General features: G+C 65.6%; 2 protein-coding genes across 10 annotated transcripts in view; one reads left to right on the top strand and one right to left on the bottom strand.

Moving 5' to 3' along the window:
• Nucleotides 1–8267: 8267 nt before the first annotated feature.
• On the bottom strand, nucleotides 8268–18668 carry LOC308181901 (uncharacterized protein; the record flags this gene model as incomplete). The annotated part of the gene is made up of 3 exons (XM_080565696.1): nucleotides 8268–9752; nucleotides 11673–16150; nucleotides 18650–18668. 2 exons carry the CDS (start codon nucleotides 18666–18668, stop codon nucleotides 15231–15233), a joined length of 939 nt encoding a protein of 312 aa, XP_080421822.1. The 3' UTR covers nucleotides 8268–9752; nucleotides 11673–15230.
• The window catches only part of TCF3 (transcription factor 3), a 73755-nt gene continuing 71151 nt past the window's right edge, over nucleotides 16460–19063 (top strand). For 5 of the 9 annotated variants that reach the window (XM_080566355.1, XM_080566354.1, XM_080566351.1 and 2 more), the window contains exon 1: nucleotides 16490–16764. The gene's annotated coding sequence lies outside the window, so the exon portion shown is untranslated. Of the gene's footprint in view, nucleotides 16765–19063 lie in introns of all 9 variants that reach the window. The other 4 variants (XM_080566356.1, XM_080566353.1, XM_080566349.1 and 1 more) reach the window with 2 other exon arrangements.

The following is a 19063-nucleotide window of genomic DNA, read 5'->3' as shown; positions in this document are numbered from 1 at the left end:
TCACCGGTTGCCACGGTGACACCAGCGGTCCCCCGGGACGGGGGGGCTCCGGGATGCAGGGGGGGGGCGCCGGGGCAGGTCAGCGTGTCAAGGCTAGTGCATTAGTGGGATGCGAGTGGATTCGGGAGGGCGAGGGTTAAATTCCGGGGGCGGCTGGCACCCCGAGGGGCAGCTCCCGGTCTGGGGGTGCCCCGGGGGTGGCAAAAGTCACCGGGGAGGGGCGGTGGGGGGGAAACTGAGGCACGGGGGGGGTGCAGAGGGGAGGCAGGAGAGCTTGGGGCTGGACGGGAGCAGGAAGGAGGCCAGAGGGGGAGGCCGGGGAAGGGGGGGAGGGAAGGGGTGGAGGTCGGAGTGGGGGGTGCAGGATGGGGGGGTCAGGGTGCGGGATGGAGGATGGAGGGGTGCAGGGTGCGGGTCCCTCCCGGGGACCCCATTCCTGGGCTCCCGCTGCCCTCTAGCGGGCAGCGCTGTCCCCTCCTTGTCCCCTCTTCTCCGGGTCCCGCTGCCACCACCAGCACGGGGGGGTCCCGCTGCCACCCCCGCCCCGACCCCCGCCTGCCCGCAGCGTCCCCCGGCGGTGACGGGGGGGGGGGGGGGCACAGCCGGGCTGCGTGGGGCCGGTGGCGGGACACGGGGTGCCGGGGGTCGCGGCCGCAGCCACCCGGGGGGGTCGGCGGGGAGGGGGGTGGGGGGGGGGAACTAATTAGAGGGGGGGAGTTGCTGGTGCTGCCCCCCCCCCGTTTTGGGGTTAAACACACCCATCAGGAAGGAGCCCGCGGGGGTCCCAGGCGGGTGCTGAGGGCACCCAGGGGGCCCTGCCCCAGGGGGGGCACCCACGGGGGTCCCCGACCCCCACCCCCCCCCCCACCCCGACCCCTCCCCGCACCCAGGGGTCCCGCGGCGCCCCCGGCCCCGCAGCGCCGCCCCCGGCCGCCAGGTGGCGCCCCCGCCCCCCGCCCGGCCGCGCTGACGGCCCCGCCCCCGGCCCCGCCCCCGGCCCCGCCCCCGTCCCAGGCCACGCCCACCGGCACAGGCCACGCCCACCGGCACAGGCCACGCCCACCGACACAGGCCACGCCCACCGACACAGGCCACGCCCCTGTCCCTAAGCCAGCCCCGGCCCCAGCCCCGTCCCCAGCCCGGCCTCTGGTCCCGGTCCCAGCCCCTCCCCTGTCCCTGTCCCCCAGCACAGCCCTGCCCCTGGCCCTGTCCCCAACCCTGTCCCCAACCCTGGTCCTCTCCCGGTCCCCAACCCTTGGCCCTGTCCCCAGTCCCAGTCCTGTCCCGGTCCCCAACCCCGTCCCTGTCCCCAACCCTTGTCCTCTCCCTGTCCCCATTCCCAACCCTGTCCCTGTCCCCAGCCCCAGTCCTGTCCCTGTCCCCATCGCTGTCCCCACACTCTCCCTGCACTGCCCACCCCGCAGCACCCCCGGGCTCCACCTTTCTGCCAGCTGGGGACAGGGACCCCGTCCTCCCCGGTCCGGTCCCACCCGACAGAGGGGCAGCTGCCAGGCATTGGGGACAGACACCCGGGGGGTTCCTCCCCGCCCGGCCCCAAAGGCTGCCCTCGCCCGGTGCCAGCGCTCGGCATCCCACGCCGTGGGACATCCCACGCACTGTGACACCCGAGGCTGCGCCCAGCCCTTGGTGGCACCCGGCGGGCTGAGTCACCGTGGGCAGCCGCGGGGTGGTGGCACCTGGGCCAGCCCGTCACTGGGGATATATCGCTGGGGACATGTCATTGGGGATATATCATCGGGGACGTGTCACTGGGGACATGCCATCAGGCTCTGGGCTGCAGACAGGAAACCCTCGGTTCTGTTTCTGCCACTCCACCACGGGACCGAATTGTCACCGAGCATCCCTCCTCCTGCTGTCCCTTATTTCGGTAGGGTGACACCTCCGTGCCCAACGCCGTCCCTCGGTGCTCGGGGACACCGACGGCAGCGGGAGGAGGGACGCGTGGTGCTGGTGGTTATCGGGGGCAGGCGAGGCCCCCTCCTCCCCCCCAGCCTGTTGCGGTTGGAGCCGCGGAGTGGAAGTAACACGCGGTGACACCGCGACCCAAAAAGCCGCCACCAGAACAATGGCCGGGCACGCGGGGACGCGGGCGGCCACGCTCGCCCCAACGCTCGCCCCGCAGCCGGGGACATCCCCGGGACAGCCAGCGTGGGCACCGTCCCGCGGCGTGGGGCGGCCCGGGCAGCTAACGAGGGCACCGCGCTAATGAGGAAGGCCTGACATTTCCGACGGTGGCACCGGGAGCGCGGAGCCACCCGCTGCGCCCGGGGCTGGGTCACCTGCGGCTGTGACAGGGGAGAGAGCGAGGGATGGAGCGAGAAAATGGCAGGCCAGGCAGCGGCGGAGCGGTGTGGCTTCGCCTTTAAAATAATGCAGCAAAATTAGCAGCTCTGCAGTCATTAATATGCAAAAATGCAAATGAGGAGGTAATTAAGCTGCAGTCCTCCGGAGGATATTTCCATCATAATGAATTCTATTGTCAGGGAAAGAGCAGCCAGGCGGATTTATGTTGCTTACATGAATATAAAATATGAATATCCAAGGGTCGTCCTTGCCGCCTGCTGCAGTCCCCTGCCCCGGACAGAGGAGGGCAGAGGGCACAACGTCCCCGTCCCTTGTGCCGTCCCGGCTGGCACTGCCCATCGCCAAGCAGGGTGACAGCCTGGGGACGTGGGTACCTGCGGGAGGGGAGGGAGAAACCCGCCTTTCTGTGCTCCCCGTGCCACGCACCCGCTGGCAAACCCCGATGAACCCAGCGCCATCGGTGATGTCCCCACGGTGACACCGAGCCCCCTGCTGGGGCCACCCCAGGTCTCCATCTCCCCAGGGGCTCGAGGCCGAAGCGGGGACAGGGACACCCCGCTGGGGTCGGGCTCCCCGATGGGTGCCCCCATGTGGGGCCGGACCCCCAGCCCGTGGCCACGTCCCCGTGGGGACACGTTGCCTGAGCCTGCCACGATCCACCCTCCCGCTCCTGGCCAAGCTCTACTAAGCAGTACTTTGTCTGTCTGTCTGTCTGTCTGTCTGTCTGTCCCTTGCCGGGGTGACCCCAGGGCCAGCAGCACAAGGGGACACTCGGACACCACGGGGAGAAGCCGAGCCCCATGGCTGGGGTCCCCAAACCGCTGGCGGAGCCGACACATGGACACCACCGGGACCAAAAACTGCTCAGCCCCCGTTCACCGGCACCGTCCCTCCGGCGCGTGGGTGCCGCGAACCCCCGGCAGCCCCCGCTCCCCCCCCTACCCTACAGCATTGGGGGGGTGGGGGCAGGGGGAACGGGGGCGGCACGCAGCCTTCCCCTTTCATTCATGCGAGCGGCCGCCGTGGAAAACAAACTGAAACCCACCCAAAATGAAATAGTTGGCCGGGTGCCACCCTGCAGCTGCCGTCTCCCGTCTCAGCCTGGCATTTTTCAAATGTCAGCCCAAGCGCGGCGGGGCTGCCGGCAGCCCGGCTCGGGGGGCTGCGGGGGGCTGCGGGGGGCGAGGAGGGGGACGGGGATGGCGGGGGGGGGTGGAAGGGGTGCGGAAGAAGGGGGAAGGGACGCCCGCAGCCCCTGCAGCTGTCATTGTCATCGTTGCGGTGGAGGTGGCAGGTTGGGGGAGGCGCGGGGCGCTGGGTAGGGGTTAGCTGGGAGGGAAGCAGCTCCATCTTAGCGCCGCTGTGGTCGAGGCAAGAGAAGATTTTTTTTTTTCAAAAAAAAAAAAAAGAAAAAAAAAGCAGGAAAGAAGAAGGGCAAACAGGAGCAGCTGCTCCCCGGAGATGCCGCTCTTTCCTTTTTTCTTGCTCTCTTTCAAAGCCACAGAAGTTCTTGCAGAGCCCCAGCCCCTTCCCACAGCCACCTCCTGCCCCGGGCCACAATCGCACGGGTGACAAAGGGGCTGGTGGCCAGAGACCAGAGCCACCCAAGGGCTTGGGGACCTGGACCTGAGCTCGTCCCCATCCCGGGACACCCCCTTGGCTCTTCCCAAGGGAAGGGTCCTCCCGGCCCCACGCTGCTGGGGACGGGGAGTGAAGGCAGAGCCGGCAGGGGACGTGGGGTGGGTGGCAGACACAACCCGGCAGCCCCCACCTGCCGCGGTCCCCGGCCCCCCACCGCCGCTCTGAGCCCCCCCGTGCACGTGCAGGGCCGGAAACCTGCACCTCGCCGCGGGAGCCCCACGCTGCGGCGGAGAGGGGGCGCCGGGGGGAGCGCCTCGGCTGTCCCCTTCCTGGGGAGAGGGGCACCCTGGGGTGTGTGCACCCATGGGTGCTTTGGGTGCTTCGTGGGTGTGTGTGCACACGCAGGTTCTTTGGGTTCTTTGAGGGTACGGGCACCCATGGGTGCTTCGTGGGTGCACGCACACGCGGGTGCAGTCCCCATGTGGCACCACCACCGCCGAGCAGTGTCGGCACCATGGGGCTGTGAGCGCTGCCGTACTCAGCTGTCCCCCCCCACGCCGCCACCACCCTCCCGAGCCCTGTTTGGGCCAGGGGCACCGGCGGGGCTCTGGGGACAGCGGGGTGTTTCCTACAGCACCCCCAGCCCCGTGCCCTGCCCCAGCCCCCTGCCAGGGGTGCAGACCCCCAGTGCGCTGAGGACCCTGGTTCTATGGGGGGGGGCTCAGGAAGTTGCTCAGGGGATGGATGAGCAAAAGTGTTTGGCGAACAGGCATCAGGTGAGCTCTTGCACGGACCTGGCTGAGGGCAGTCCCAAATTTACGCCCCCCTAAGCACAGACCCCCCCCCCCTATGCTGTGGGGGTCACAGAGTCCCCAGCCATTGCCAGAGCGGGGAGAGCTCCCAAACCCATCTCACAGCGGCTGGGGGGGGGCAGGTTGGGGGGCCACGCGGACCCCGAGGGAAGGGGACACTCTTGTGCCACCGCCCTGTCCCTGTCCCCACGGGGACACGAGAGCCACACAGCCCCTGGCAAGGCTGCGGAAGAGAACGGTTGGGAAGGAGCGCCCGTGTTTACATAGGGTGACTTGCAAATCCCCCCCCCCCCTCCCGGCACCCCCGCCGCCCTCCCCCTCTGCGGCAGCTCCTCTTGAGGTTTGAGGTGACATCCTGCCTGCTGCGCCTCGCTGTCACCCCGGCCCGGGGGCCTCCTGGAGCAGGTAGGGAAACCGCAGAGGCAGCAGCAGCTGGGCTGGGGGTGCGCAGCTCCTTGTCCAGCGCCGAAAATGAGAAGAGACAAGTCCAGCAACGCACCCTACTTGCACGGTTCGGGGGGAGCATATCACGGCAGGGAGCCCGGATTCCTGGCTCCTTTCTTCAGCTCCCCATCCCCATCTCCTTCCCCCATTGCAGGAAAGAAAAAAAAAAAAAAAAAGTCAATATTCACATTTAAAACCCACCAGGAGAAGGAAAGCAGCGGAAAGAAATCAGGGTGACATCCTCCCCGGTGAGCAGCAGGTTGGAGCAGGTGAATCCTTTAGCATCGGTGCTTTATTTTGGGAGCACACGTGCGGAGGCAGGATTAGACACAAGCCCCAGAGCCTGTCCCAACCATGCCAGCCCCGGTTGTGGCACCCGCAGCATGGGCACCGCCAGCAGCTCCAGCACGGGTGGCTTTAGCTTCTCTGCTCGTGAAAATAGAGGCAGGATGATGCCCAGCATCCCCGCCTCCCCTTCCCTGGGGGATGGAGAAGGGATGTGGGGACAGGAGCCCTCCCCGGCCCCCCGAATTAACCCAAGGAAAGCCGTGCCACCAGCCAGGAGTGCAGTGCCCCAGCAGGCAGGGGCAGGAGAAGCGCTTGGCACTTGTTTGGCTCAGCACAGAGCGCGATGCAGAGATAAGATAAGCTGTCTGACGGCTGCCAAGTTAAACCGAGGTCACTGCAAGCCCCGCGGTGAGCGTGCCCCCGCTGGGCAAGGCTACACGCGCACGTAGAGGCGTATTTTCATTTCAGGCAAATCTGCGACCTGCAGCTCGGCGCTCCCGTAAAATGGCCCCGTGCTCCTCGAGCAGAGCTGTGGCAGGGCTGGGCTCTCCAGACCCCGCGTTGCCTAAAATCCCACTGCGCTCAGCGCTCTGCAGGAGAGGGGCAGCTCCGGGGCCAGCAGCCCCCTCCTATTGCACGGGCAGAGCACGGGGCCGGTGCTTCCCCTCAGGCTGGAGTGTGTTTGTGTGCCAGGGCACGGTCCTGGTGCTCTGGCATCACTCAGCCCATCCCCGCTGGTGGTGGGGACCCCCCCCAGCGCACCACAGGGACCCCAAGAACCATCAGGGCACGGCGAGGGGGCTCTGAGTCACCCCAAGCTTTGAAAGCAGCTTTGAAAGCCGAGCCGTGTGGGGAATAAATGCAGACCCAGGGCGCCATCGCCGCGTTTCAGAGCCTTTGGGACAGCCAGCATCACCTTGCTGCCCGTTCGCTCCATCTCCAAACGCACTTTTCTCCCCCCAAGCTCTGGATTCTGAACAAAACCATTGTGCCCCCCTCCCCAGCTCCCTGACCGGGAGCTTTCCCAAAACCTCAGGAGACATCCCCCGGGTGCCCAAAAACTGGGGCAAGCAAGGAGGAGATCCTGGGACGGGGCTGTCCATGGAACAACGGGCACCGGGGTTTAATAAGGGTAACCCCCCCCCCCCCGGCGGCTCCCCCCGCGGCTGCTTTGCAGGGAGCGGGATGGGGAGGGGACGCAGGGGCTGGGGGGCGAGGGGGGAGGCACCGCAGCCGGATTCGAGCGGGAGACGCCTGACAGATGGGGCTGCCCTAGATTTCACGACTGGCTGCCGTTAAGCTGGCTTCCTGCGCCCTCCCCCCGGCCCACCCCGCTGCTGCCGAGCGGGGGGGCCCTGTGGGGATACGGGGAGGGGGCCCCAGCGTAACGGGGGTGTCCCCAGCCCACGGAGGGGTTGTGGGAACCCCCAGCCCGGTGCTAGAGCCCCAGCATCCAGCTGTGTCCTAAATGCCCCCAGCACCCCAGCACGACCCGAAATGTCCCCTCTTGTCACCCGCGCTGGCACTATCCTCTGCCAGGGCGGAGGTGGGTTTGCTGCCACGTCCTTCTGCACGCCCAGGGCTCAGCATCTTCCTCCTCCTCCTCTCCGGCTGGTCTCCCTTAACCCACCCCCATATTTCTTCCCGTCTCCCCTCTGCTCCCCCAAAAAGCCGTGGGGTGGCTTTGGGGTGCAGCCACAGCAGGGACCGGGCTGATCCATGGGGCTCTTGGGGACATCCCCTGGGGACACAGCCGGGGTCACCGCTCCGCGCGCCCCCCTGCTCACCCCCCTGCAATCCGCAGGCTGCCCCCCGGGACCCCCCCCCCCGCCAGCATCTCAGCCCTCCCATGAGTTTCTGCTTCTCCTTCCTCTCACCCGAAGTGACGTGAGCCCCGGGGTTGCCAGTGCCTAATTTTACCGGTGCGGTTGGGTCCCCCCCGCCCACGCGCGCACCGGCCCCGGGGAAGCGAAAGAGAAGCGGAGCCACGGGCTGGGCCGGGGGGGACGCGGTGCAGATGCAGCTGCAGCCCCGCACGGGCACGGGGCGAGGGTGGGATGGAGCCAGCGGGACCACCGCATCCCTGCACCCCAGCAGAAAGGGGGGATTTGGGGGGCTGCCGTCCACCCCCGGCCCCCAGCATCCCCCGATCCAAGGAGGTTTGGGCTCGTGTTGTGCCGGGAGAGGCACATCCAAAGCTCAGCCCCATCGCTGGGGATTTAATCTGTAAATTTGGGTTGCTCGAGGGCTGTCTCTCCGAGGCACCAGATTTAGTGGCGTTTTTTTTGTTGTTGTTGTTTTGTTTTGATTTTTTTTTTTCAGTGCCCTGAGGGTTTTGGGTAGAGCTGTCAGCATCTCCTACCCACACAGGGGGTGGGATGAGGATGTGGTGCAGATCCAAGCACTGCACAGGAGGACGGTGACTGCTGCAGGTCCCCACTCCGCTGGGCAGGAGGCTGGGCCCTGCTCCGGCTGCAGGAGGTTGCCAGGATGCGGCCGCCCCCACTCCGCGGCCGTGCCCAGCGGGGGGACAGAGCCCGCAATTCACTGGGGTGGTTTCTATTACTCCTCAAACGATGCTGAAACTTGACACGCTATCACGAAACCCACTAAGGGAAGAAATCTGGGTGAGGCAGGGAAATCCCCAGGTGGGTCCCAAAGAAGCCACCAGCCTTGTCCTCTCCTTGCCCTGCACCGAAGGCAGAAGGGGCCACCAATGTCCCTGGTGTCCCCATGGGGGACCCTGGCTCTTCCCAGCTCACCCGGAGCAGCTCCACTTTCACGGACATTTGCAAATAAAAACTTACTGAGCCTCACTTCTGTATCATGCAGCCAGCTGCATTTCTTCCAGTCTGGTGTTGTGCTGCCTGCAGGGCCCCCTGGATGGGTGGTGTCCCCCCATGCCTCAGTTTCCCCAGTCCTCAGCATCCCTCCAAGTGCTCCGCAGAGCGGCTGTGGTCTCGGACCCCCACCCCGAGCCAGGAGGAGGAGAGAGCCGGGAGCAGCAAAGGAAGGAGGTTTCCCATCTGTCGATGTCTCCCCAAGCCCCCCACCCAAGCTGATGCTCCAGGGCAGCAGGGACACATGCAGAGCTGGTCCAGCCTTGTCCCAGTGGTCTCATGCTCCCCAGGGACGCACCCAGCTCCAGCTGGCACCCACGGACACAGCTCCTGACCCCGTCCCTTCTGTCCTGTGATGGCTGCACTATGGCCATCCGTCCCTCCGTCCCCCTTCCTCGCCCTCCTCCCTGCCCCATCCCCATTCCCCAGGTCCCTCTGACATCCCCAGAGCAGGATCTTGCCAGGAAGAGCTCCCCGTCCCCTTCTCCTACCCCAAAGCGATGCCAGTCGGCTGCACCCTCCACCCAGGCATCGTGGTGGGGGAACCCCCCCCCCCCCAGCCCTTCCGCGCACCCCCGCAGAGCTCCCCGCCCAGGCGGGGGCACCCAGACGGCCCCGGGGCACGGGGGTGCCATTTCTTTCCATTCAGAGGAGATTCCCCGGGCCCCCACGCAGGCGAAAGTGCAGAGGGTTTCCTGTTCGTAGGCGGCTGCTATCCTGGGCCGCGGGCTGCAGCGTGCGTGGGGGGGCTCCGCCCGGGCTGGGGACGCCGCGTTTCCGTGCCGAGCCGTGCCCAGGGCTCTCTCGCAGCACCCAGTTATTTAGGTTTGTGTTTCAGGGGGGGTATTTGAAGGCAGCTTTTCCATCCCGCCATGCAGGGTTGCACCCCGAGGTGCTGCGCTCTCTGGGTGCCGCATCCCACTGTTGGGTGGGGGAAGGTCTTGGAGAGCCGTCACCCACCCAGGGCGCACGGGGAGGGCTTCCTTAGCACCGAGTCACCAAAAAGTCACAATCTGGGGACCGCTTTCTGCTGAGCCCCAACAAAGACCACACAGCTGCGATGGGCTGAAAAACATCATTTTGGGCGTAGTTAGGAGGAGAAGTGGCATCTTGCAGGGCAGCAAGGGGGACAGCAAGCGGCAGGAACCTGCTGTCACCACCTCGGTGGCGGGAGGGCTGCAGCGTTTCTCATCGCCGAGCGTTTTGATGAGGCATTTTTGCATTTTTCACGATTTGCACGAGGCGAGGGGGTTCGCGCGCACGTAAATTCCCCTCTGAATTTTCCAGCGAGCCGCCCCAAAGCTCGCGACGCGCGGCTGAGAAGTTTCCATCCCGGTTCTGCCCTGGCTGGGAGGGGGGCGCAGGCAGGCGCCGTGTCCGTGCTCGCGTGGGGGGCTGGATCCGTCCAGCCCCACCGAGTCCCAGCTCTCCGGCGGGACCCCCCTCGTCCTCCCGCGTCCCCCTGGAGGGAAGAGAGGAAGATGAGGGTCGTGATGGGAGGAAGGCGATGCTCTCAGCATCGCTTCGGTCCCCCACAGCTGGAAGGAAAGGAGCAAAAGCGGATGGAGAAGGGGACCCGGTGCTGCCCCACTGCTGGCCCCGAGGTCATCCATGGGGCTGGGGCTGGTCCCCACGGGGCACGCGGGTGGCCCTGGCAGGCAGGGATGGGCTCGGGTCTATCGCATGACCCCAGGCTGTCCCCGGGGAGATATTTGCTGTCATAATTCAGTTGATAGACTTCCAATAGTCACGCGCCTCGCGAGGGCTGTCGCTAATAATAAACGACACCCAAAGGATGGCGAGCGAAGCTGACGAGGCTTTCGGAGAGCGCTTGAGCAGGGGGTGAAGCTGGTGCTGCGGGGGCGGCCAGGAAGGAGGGGACACCCCCAGGGGACAGCACGGCCACGGGGTCCGTACCTGGGCAGAGGGAGCCCAAAGCTCCAGGGCATTCATGCGGGCTGGGCAGGAGCTGGGGACAAAGCTGGGACGTGAGAGAGGGGTGGGTTTGTGTGCGCTAAAAAAAAAAAAAAAAAAAAAAAAGTGTTTTGAGGCTTTTTTTTTTTCCCTTTCTGTTGTTGTTGTCCATAAATAATAATTAAACCACCATTTCCAGCCGAGACCACTTGTTTTAAATTTCCTGGCTAAAGTGATGTAACAGCTGTGCGTGATGCAACCCCATGTGGAATGCATCATTCAGGAAACCAAGCACAGAACTGCCTTTCTCTCCAAATACTCAGCATAGCTCCTTCCCTGGCCCCCGCGCCGGGGGCTCCTGGGGTGGGGGTCCCATCCTGCACCCCCCTTGCCAGCTCCCCTTGCTCCCCGTGCTCAGTCTATCGGAAGCTGCTCCTGGTTTCGGTGTGCACCCCCGTTTGCCCCCCGGCGTTGATGAAGCCCCGTGGCTGAACCCCTCCATGGTGGGGTGGGTTTAACCCCCCCAGGTCCTGATCGTGATGGGGAGAATCAAGCCCCGGGTGCCCACGTCCGTCCCCTGCAGCTCCCCGTGCCCCGTGAGCCCTCAAGATGGGGCTGGCCAGAGACAGGGTGAGAAAGGGAAGAAAAAGAGGAGAAAGGGAAAGAGAAGGGGGAAAAAAAGAAAAAAGGTTGCAGTGGGAAATACGGAGTCAGAGCTGAGGTATTTCGGCAGCCGGGGCTGGAATGTCTGACTCACACTGTGACTAAATGCAAATATGAAGCCCAACTCGCTCCTTAAAGTCACCGGGATCCAGCGCGAAGCCCCGGCTGCTCCGAGCCCCCGGCCCCGCACCCCGGGGCTCCCCGGGGCCGTCAGCACCCCTACGGGCACCCTGCGGGGTGGCAGCGCCCAGCAATGCGGGCATCGGGGTCTGGAAGGAGCGGGCGGCCTGGGGGCAGGATGGCACCCCAGGAACCACTTGTCCCCTCCGTGCCATCGTCCCCCCCGTGCCACCATCCCCTCCATGCCACCGTCCCCTCCGTGCCATCATCCCCTCCATGCCATCATCCCCTCCATGCCATCATCCCCTCCATGCCATCATCCCCTCCATGCCATCGTCCCCCCCGTGCCACCATCCCCTGCCAGTGGCTTCGCCACCTGCACCACCTGAGCGGCATTTCTCCCATCATCTGCCCGCGGGGATGCGCGAGGCGAAAACGTCCCTTTGCAGAGATGCCCCTCGGTAAAAGCAGCCCGGCACATCTCTCGGTGCTTGCGGCCGCCACACGGCTCCACCGGTCACTCGCGGAGGGGACAGCGGCACGGGGACAGCTGCCAGCCCCCGGCCTCCCTCGGGGACACGGCCCACCCGAGAAACGCAGCCCCGCTTGAAGGACATTTCACGGAAACGGGGATTTTTCTGAAGTCGCTGTAATTTTTTTTTTTTTCTAAGCCAGTTCCACTGACCTGAAGTCTCGTTTGTTTCCAGCTTGGTCTGCGGAGGCCGGGAGGCTCCGGAGGAGGAGGGGTGAGGCCGGCATCCCACAGATCCCACCGAGGCCAAGGCCTCCCCCAGGCATTGCTGCAATGCCGGGGCCGGGCCAGCATCGCGGCCAAGGACAGCAGCGAGCCTGCCCGGACCCTCCCACTCACGACACGGGGACGGCCACGGGTGGGGGCTCGGAGGCTGAGCAATCTCCCCGAAAGCCACCCCGGAGCCAGCCTCCATCCCTGCCGTGTGGGGTTCGGCCTCTGCCTCAGTGCCAGCGACGCCTTTCCTGCCGGTAGCGCTGGGTCCTGCACCATTAAGTGACAAATTTCGGTTTTGGAAGAATTTTTTTTTTTTTTCCACGGCTGCAGTCTGGGCAGTGAGAGCAGGGCAGGGAGCTTGTCTGGGACAGAGCTCGGAGCTGCGCCGCGGGGCAGGGACTCCTGCAGCCTTGCAGAAAAGCTGGGGCTTCGCAGGCTGGGGAGGGCAGCGCGCAGGGACGCTGATGTGACGTGCACAGAAAAGTGTTCCCTCAGCCGCCAAAACCCAAGGGCTCAGCTCAGATCTGCTGCTCCAGGAGGGGCAAGGAGGCTTTTTCCTTCTCCTCCTTTGTTTTCCAGGAAGACCTAAGCGGGTTAAGGAGAGCACAAAGCAGCCCCTGCTCGTCCCGCTGGGAATCCTGCTGCTCTTCTCGCGCCGCAGCCGCGGGAGCTGTCAGAGGTTGGCTGTCAGGCAGCGGAGACCCGGGGGGGTATTTTAGCTCGTGGTGGAGTCAGAGGCTGTTGGGCTTTCTGCTGGGCACCTTTGGTTTGGAGTGGATTTTTGCTGTATTGCCTTGACACAATTGCATTCCTCCACCTCCCCCTCTGGCTGCGCCGTTGCTTGTTGATATCTCATCGCTTCTGGCTGTGCCGCACACACGGCATCGCCTTCCTTCAGTGGGCAAGGAACCCGTGTCCGGCTCCAGCACGACCTGGGCGATTCCTGCAGAAATCTCACCCGCCCGTGCGACGGCCGAGCTTTGCGGGGCTGCCTTTGGGCACCGCAGCCACGGGTGCTGGGGACGGGAGGGTGCTGGTGCTGGGGCAGCAGGACAGAGCTGGGGGACGTGGGCTGCACACCATGGAGCGACCAAGGGACGCAGCCGGGGCTTTGTCTCCATCAGTTGCACACCCGGCATGGGCAGGAACCTTGCTATGGGTCCGTGCTGCTCCCGTGCTGATGCCTCCAGACCGGCTGGGGTGCTCTGGACCCACAGGAGGCCGGCAGGAGGCCTCCGACACCGCTGCTGCCAGCTGCCAGGGCAGGAAAACCCTTCTCTAAGGTGGCAAATGCTTTTGCAACAGCCTTGGTTCCTCCCCAGAGAGTGGTGCATGGATGGGCTCACCCTGTTCCAGCAAGGCTTGGCCAAGGGCACGTCCCCAGCGTCCTCAAAGCTTTGTGAGGAGTGCCGTGGAACAACCTGCCCACGGGGAACACCTGCACACCCTCCTGCAGGTCAGGTTGTGCTCTGGGGTCCCCCTTGTGCAGCGATTTTTTTCCCCTGCCATCGCTCGCTCTGAGCATTGGAGTCATCGTGAAACTGCTTTACTGGAGCTCCTGGCGCTGCAGGAGACGATCTCAGCTCTGCTCACTTGTTTGTAGCCCCAACAGTTGCGGGGATGAGAAGTGCTATCCCCATCCCAAAGGTCTGGGCTGTGAAAATAAGGAGAACCTGAGGTGCCGCCCGGGCCGTGTCACAGCGCCGCGCAGCTCTGCGTGGGGTCTGCCTGCGGCGCACAGCGCGGGGCGCTTGGGGAGGCCGAGGTCGCTCCCGAGCCTGCAGGCTCCTCACGTCTCCGCACGGGGAATTGCACGCGAGCCCCTCCGGGGTCATGGGTGGAGAAAGTGGAGGTGGAGAGGATGGAGGCGGAGGAGGTGTCTGCCCCGCACCCGTCTGTTCAGCGGGCGACCCGTCTCCCTATCGCATCCCTTTCCGTATTGCCCCCATCCCTGCTGCTTCTGCCCTGAAATAGCCCCCAAGTGGGAAACTGCAGGGCCGTGCCACGAGCTGGAAGGGCGAATCATAGAATGATCGAATATCTGAGTCGGACGGGACCCACGAGGATCATCAAGTCCAGCTCCTGGGTCCCCAGAGGACCACCCAAAATCAGACCGTGTGTCTGAGAGCGGTGTCCAAATGCTTCTTGAACTCCGGCAGGCCCGGGGCTGTGACCGCCGCCCTGGGGAGCCTGTCCCCCTGCCCGAGAAACTTTGGGAACTTTGCTTAGAGCGAAACGAGGTGCTGGAGGAGCCCTGAGCCTCGTGGGCAGCCCTGGGCACACGCTTCTTGCCATGACCCTGCCGCCAGGAGCCCAGTGCCGCGCTCGCACCCACCTAAGCTCCCACTGCTGTTACCAGCCCACCCCCAAATCCACACAAGGTTTTTTTTTTCCCACATCCAAAGCCAAACTATTTTCAACCTGTGCAAAGACACACGGCAGTGAGCAGGGCTCGGAGCAGGGAAATCTTCAAAGCTGATCGCGGTGTGAGGCGTCCCGGAGAAGGGAAATCCCGCGGGATGCCTGTCGCTGCCCGCCGCATCGCGCTGCCGTGGGGCTTTGCGCAGCAATCGGTGGCAGGGCACCCAGGCTCTGAGCTTTAATTGCAATTGTTGACAGGGAAATTATGGCCACACACGCAAAATTAGAATATAATTGCATTAGGGAAATGTTTAATCTCCTCCTTGTCATCCCGAAGAGCGGAAGGCAGAGGGGGAGCGGGCGAGGGGCGACGCTTCGCAGCAAGGGGAGAGCGGCCGTGCTAGGGGGGACAAGGGGGTGACAGCACCCTGGGGGGCCACCAGGCAGGGACAAAACACAGGAGGAAAGGCGAGTGGTACCGCACGAGGCTGCTCCGCTGTTCCTTTAGCACGGGGAGCATGAAGCATGGGCCAGGGGGTGACATCTCTGCACCACAGTCCCCCAGGGCTCACCCCGCTCCCAGCAGCGGTTTTACGTCGCCACCAGCCCCTCGGTGCCCTGCATCCCACCCGGCTTTGCCCCCGGGAAGGCTCCTGGCCAGGGCACAGCAGTGGCGAGGCTGCAGGGAGCCTGAGCCAGCCATAGCAGGGTGATTGGGGCTCGATGAAACGGGAAGGGACGGGGCTGAAGGCAGAGGGGTGAGGATGCTTCCAGTATTGTGCTTGGTCTCCAGGCACGGGAGGCATTCAGGATGTCACAGGTGCTACGTAGAGGGGATGTTTCTGCTGCCACGTGCACCCTGGGAGGGTGACATCCCCCATGGGGACGCTGTGTCTTGGGTCCTGAGTCCTCCCTCCCCATCCCTCGCTCTCTTCGCCCCCAGATGGGCACCGCTCTGCTGCTCAGCACCCGAGCAACCAGCGGAGGGCATCCGGGGGGGGGGGGGGGGGAGAACCCCAAATCCTTTGCGGAATTGGGGCATCTCCCCCCCCAGCCCCGCTCAGCGTCCGCTCCCGGGAGCGCAGCGATCCAGCTCCACCTCTTCCCCTCCGTCGGACGGCAGCATAAACTTTATTAGATTAGATAACCCCCTGCCCACACCCACAACAGCCACACGCAAATTCCTGCCTCTGCTCCCGCACCTGCCCCTGGAAATCCAGCGCAGGGCACGGGGCAGGGGCTGCGTGGGCGAGACCCGGTGCGGGGGAGACGACGTCTGGGCCCCGAGAGCCGGGAGCCAGCGGCCCCAGCACGGCTCTCCCGGGAGCTTTGGGAAAGCAACGTGAGAAACGATCGCCCCTCGCTGCAGCAGGCGGCGGCCGCCCCGCGCTGCCGACGGAAGCCGGCCGAAGGCTGGCAAAAGGCACGCGGAGGCGCCTGCCCGGAGCCCCGGCTGCAGGTGAGCGGCGCTGGCGCAGAGCCCGAGCCGCTGCCCCCCGGGGGGACGGGGCTGCAGCACCCAGGGGTGTCGGGGGCTTTGCAGCACCCCCGCCTGTCGCCTCCCCGCTGCCGTGGCGGGCCCCGCACCCCGCACGTGTCGTGCACCGCCCGGGGCAGCTTCGTGCCCGGGTTTCCTCGCCGGGGCTGCCCGTGGGGGCCCCCCCCGGGGCCTGGGGGAGCGCAGCCCCCTCGGGGCCGCCGAGGCGAGGCTTTGGCACGGAGCTGCTGCCGGGCGGCTGCCCGGAGGCCTGGCCCCGCTCCCCTCCAGGCATCCCCCAGGGCCCGGGCCAGGCCGCGGCCCCCCTCGGCCCCCCCCGTGCCCGCGGCCCGCCCCCGCCCCCGGCCGGGCTCTTTTCTGCCCGCCCGCCCCGTCGGGGGCCCCGCGGCCGCCGGGGGAGCTGCGGGCGGCGACGCGAACCAACGCCCGCCCCCTGCCCGCGCAGCGCCCCGCCTCCCCGCTTGGTGGGCGGGCCCCGCGGCAGCGCGCGTTCCGATTGGCCACGCCTCCCGCCACTCGAGCTGCGCGCCCTTTCCATTGGACGGCGCCGCGCGGCCTTATCAGTCCATCTCCCGGCGGCGCGCGGCGTCACTCAACACACATCCATATCCCTCCGCCACAAAACATAGTCCACACCCTCCTCACGGCGGCCCTCCCCCACCCCGCCCCGCTCCTCCCTTCCCCCCCCTTCCCCCCCCTTTCCCCCCACCGTGCCTTCAGCTCGGCGCTCGCCGCGCTGCGGCGGCAGCCGGCTCCTCCCCGCCGAGACGCGGCGGAGGGATACAGCGAGGGGAGGCGCCTGACCGCGAGCGGGCGTGGCCTAACGGAGGCGAGGGGGAGGGGGAGGGGGAGGGGGGGAGGCGGCGGCGCTGGGGCCCGGCCAAACCCCGGGGGCGGGGGCGCGGGGCGCACGCGCCGCCCGGGCCGGAGCCAGGCGCTGCCGCTTCGCTGCGCCGTGCCCGCCGGCGGCGCCAGAACAATAGGGGCCGGGGCCGCCCGCCGGCACAGGGCGCCGCGGCCGCTTCCAGGCCGGGCCGGGGCCGGGGCCGGGGCCGCCGCCGCCTCCGCGCCCGCGGGAGCTTCATGCGCTTCCCTTCTTCCCCCCCACCCCCCTCCCCGCCCGCCGCCCCTCCGCGCACGCACCGGGGGCGCGGTTGTGCCCCGGAACAGGTAAAAAAAAAAATAAAAAATAATAATAATAATAATAATAATAACGGGGGGGGCGGGGGTTGATAAGGGGGGGTCCCGCCCGTCCCCCCGCGGGAGGTCGCGGGGCAGCCCCCGAGCAGCCGGGGGCGGGGCGGGACCCCCGGGGGGGCCGGGAACTGGGGGGGGGGGGCGCTCGGGGGGGTCCGTGCCCGGCTCCCCCCGGCCCGGCTCTTTTGTCCCCGGCGCTCCGCGAACTTTGCCGGGGGTGTGTGTGGGGGGGGGGAGCGGGGGGGCTGCAAGCACCGGGACCCCCCCCCCCCCCTTTCCCGCGGCCCTTCCCCGCTGGGGGGGGGGGTCCTGGCTTTCTGGGGGGGGGGGCGGCCCCGTTCCCTTGCCCCGCTCCCGGCCGCGGCGGCTGCGAAGTTGAGGCCGGGCCCCCCCGGGGGTTGGGGGGGTCGCTGTTCTCCCCCCATCGTTGTGAAAGTTTCGGGGGGGGGGGGGCACGCGGAGGGGGCGGCCCGCAATGAGTCCCCCCGTTAGGGGGAGGCCGGGGGGGGGGGTGTTAAAATGGGGGGGGGGCACCTCGGCCTCCACCCCCTCGGGGGGGCTGCACGGTTTGGGGGGGGGGGGAAGGGGCACGAAGGGGCCGGGCAGCCCCCACGGGTGGCGTTGGGGCCGTCCCGGGGCGATGCGAGGGGGTTGGGGGGGGGGGCAGAGGCGGCTTCACCCCCCCGCCCCCCCCCCCCCCCCCCCCCCCCCCCCCGGCCTCCCTCCGGGGCCCGGCCTCGCCGAGCGGCGGCCGCGGGGGCCCGGCCCGGCCGGGAGGGGGGCACGGAGCCGGGCCGGGCCCTGGCAGCCTTTGTCCCGGCCGGGGGGGGGCCCGGGGGGAGCGGGGAAGCGACCTCGGGGCTCCCCCGGGACCCCCCCCCCGGGCCCCCCGTCCCGCGGGGTCAGCCTGTCCCCGGCCTTTGTGCCGCCGCCGGGCGGATGGAGCCCGGGGGAGGGCAGGGCCCGGCGGCCCTTTCAACTTTTAAGTTAAAAACAGAGCTCTTTTTTTAAAAAAAAGAGGCGAAAAGAATATTAATTTATTTAAAAAAAAAAAAAAGGCCCTGGCTGAACCCTGCGAGTTGTTAAAGTTGTCCCGGAGCGGAACGAGGGGCGCGGGTTGCCTCGGGGGGGCTTCGTGTGGTGGAAATGGGGGGGTCCCGAGGTGCTGCCCCCCCCCCCAGCACCCAAGGGACCCCCAGAAGGGGGCTCCCTGCCCGCACCCCCCGGTCACAGCCGGGAGCGGGGCTGTGGGTGGGTGAAGGCGCTTTAAAAATAATGTCCAGATGCACTGGTGACACTTAAACTCTTTTCTTTTTTTTTTTTAAACAAAAAATAAAAATCCCCGGGCTGTTTTTTTTATTTTTTTTATAGCGGTGGAAGGTTTTTACGTGCTGGGCGGATTTCGGTATATTTTGTATTTTTAAACTTTATTGAAATGTGGTGGCTGAGCCGGAGCAGCTTACAAACAGTTTGGATCGCATGCAGTTGTCTTCTTTTTTTTTTTTTAACCTTATGATTAATGAGTTAAATTTATTGGCCAGCTGCCCTTTATAACCATGAATGAGTTCCTAAAAAAAAAAAAAAGAGGGAAAAAAAAAGGAATCTTTTATCTCCTCCCAGGCCTCTCTTCCTCCCTCCCAAAGAAATGTTTTTCTATCATAGTGAGTTGGCCAAAAAGATCAATCTCCCTTAAAAAAAAAAAAAATCCGTAAAATTAGGAAGAATAATATTTACCTATCTTGCCAGGTTGCCTGAAGAGCTTTATTTTTGCAGTACCCTCCAAAAATAAGGCTTTTTTTTTTAATATTATTATTATTTTGTTCAGGCCCTTTTGGGAGAGGAGGGGGGCGGTTCTCACCGCTCCTCTTGCTGGGCATCCCCACGCTCAGCCCCGAGAAAGCAGCTGCAGGTGCTCAGCAACCTCAAGGAAAGAGGCATAAGATCAGACTCTTTTTTTTTCTTGTCTCGTTTTTTAAACAAAACGAGGCAAGGACAAGAGCGAGCCTCCTGCGGGGAGCGAGCGTGGGGGAAGGCGAGGGGGCGAGCCGAGCCAGACAAGCGCCCGAGTGATAACTTGCCTGAACCCTTTGATAAATGAGTTGACTTTTTTTTTTTCCCCTTCATTCGCCGCACGCCAGGAACAGAATTGGCCCGAACTAGTGGAATTGGCAGCAAAAAACCAACATCCAAGTGTGTCTGGTCAATAGCGCGCTTGTTCCTGCCCCTGGGTGCAATGTGAGGGCTCTGCCTGTGCTCCCAGCCCGGGCGGGCA

This window comes from Anser brachyrhynchus (assembly GCF_964034855.1).
Source record: "Anser brachyrhynchus genome assembly, chromosome: 23".
In the NCBI taxonomy this organism is placed as follows: Eukaryota; Metazoa; Chordata; class Aves; order Anseriformes; family Anatidae; genus Anser; species Anser brachyrhynchus.
The sequence above is the reverse complement of the archived record's forward strand: the minus strand, read 5'-3'. Positions and strand labels throughout refer to the sequence as shown.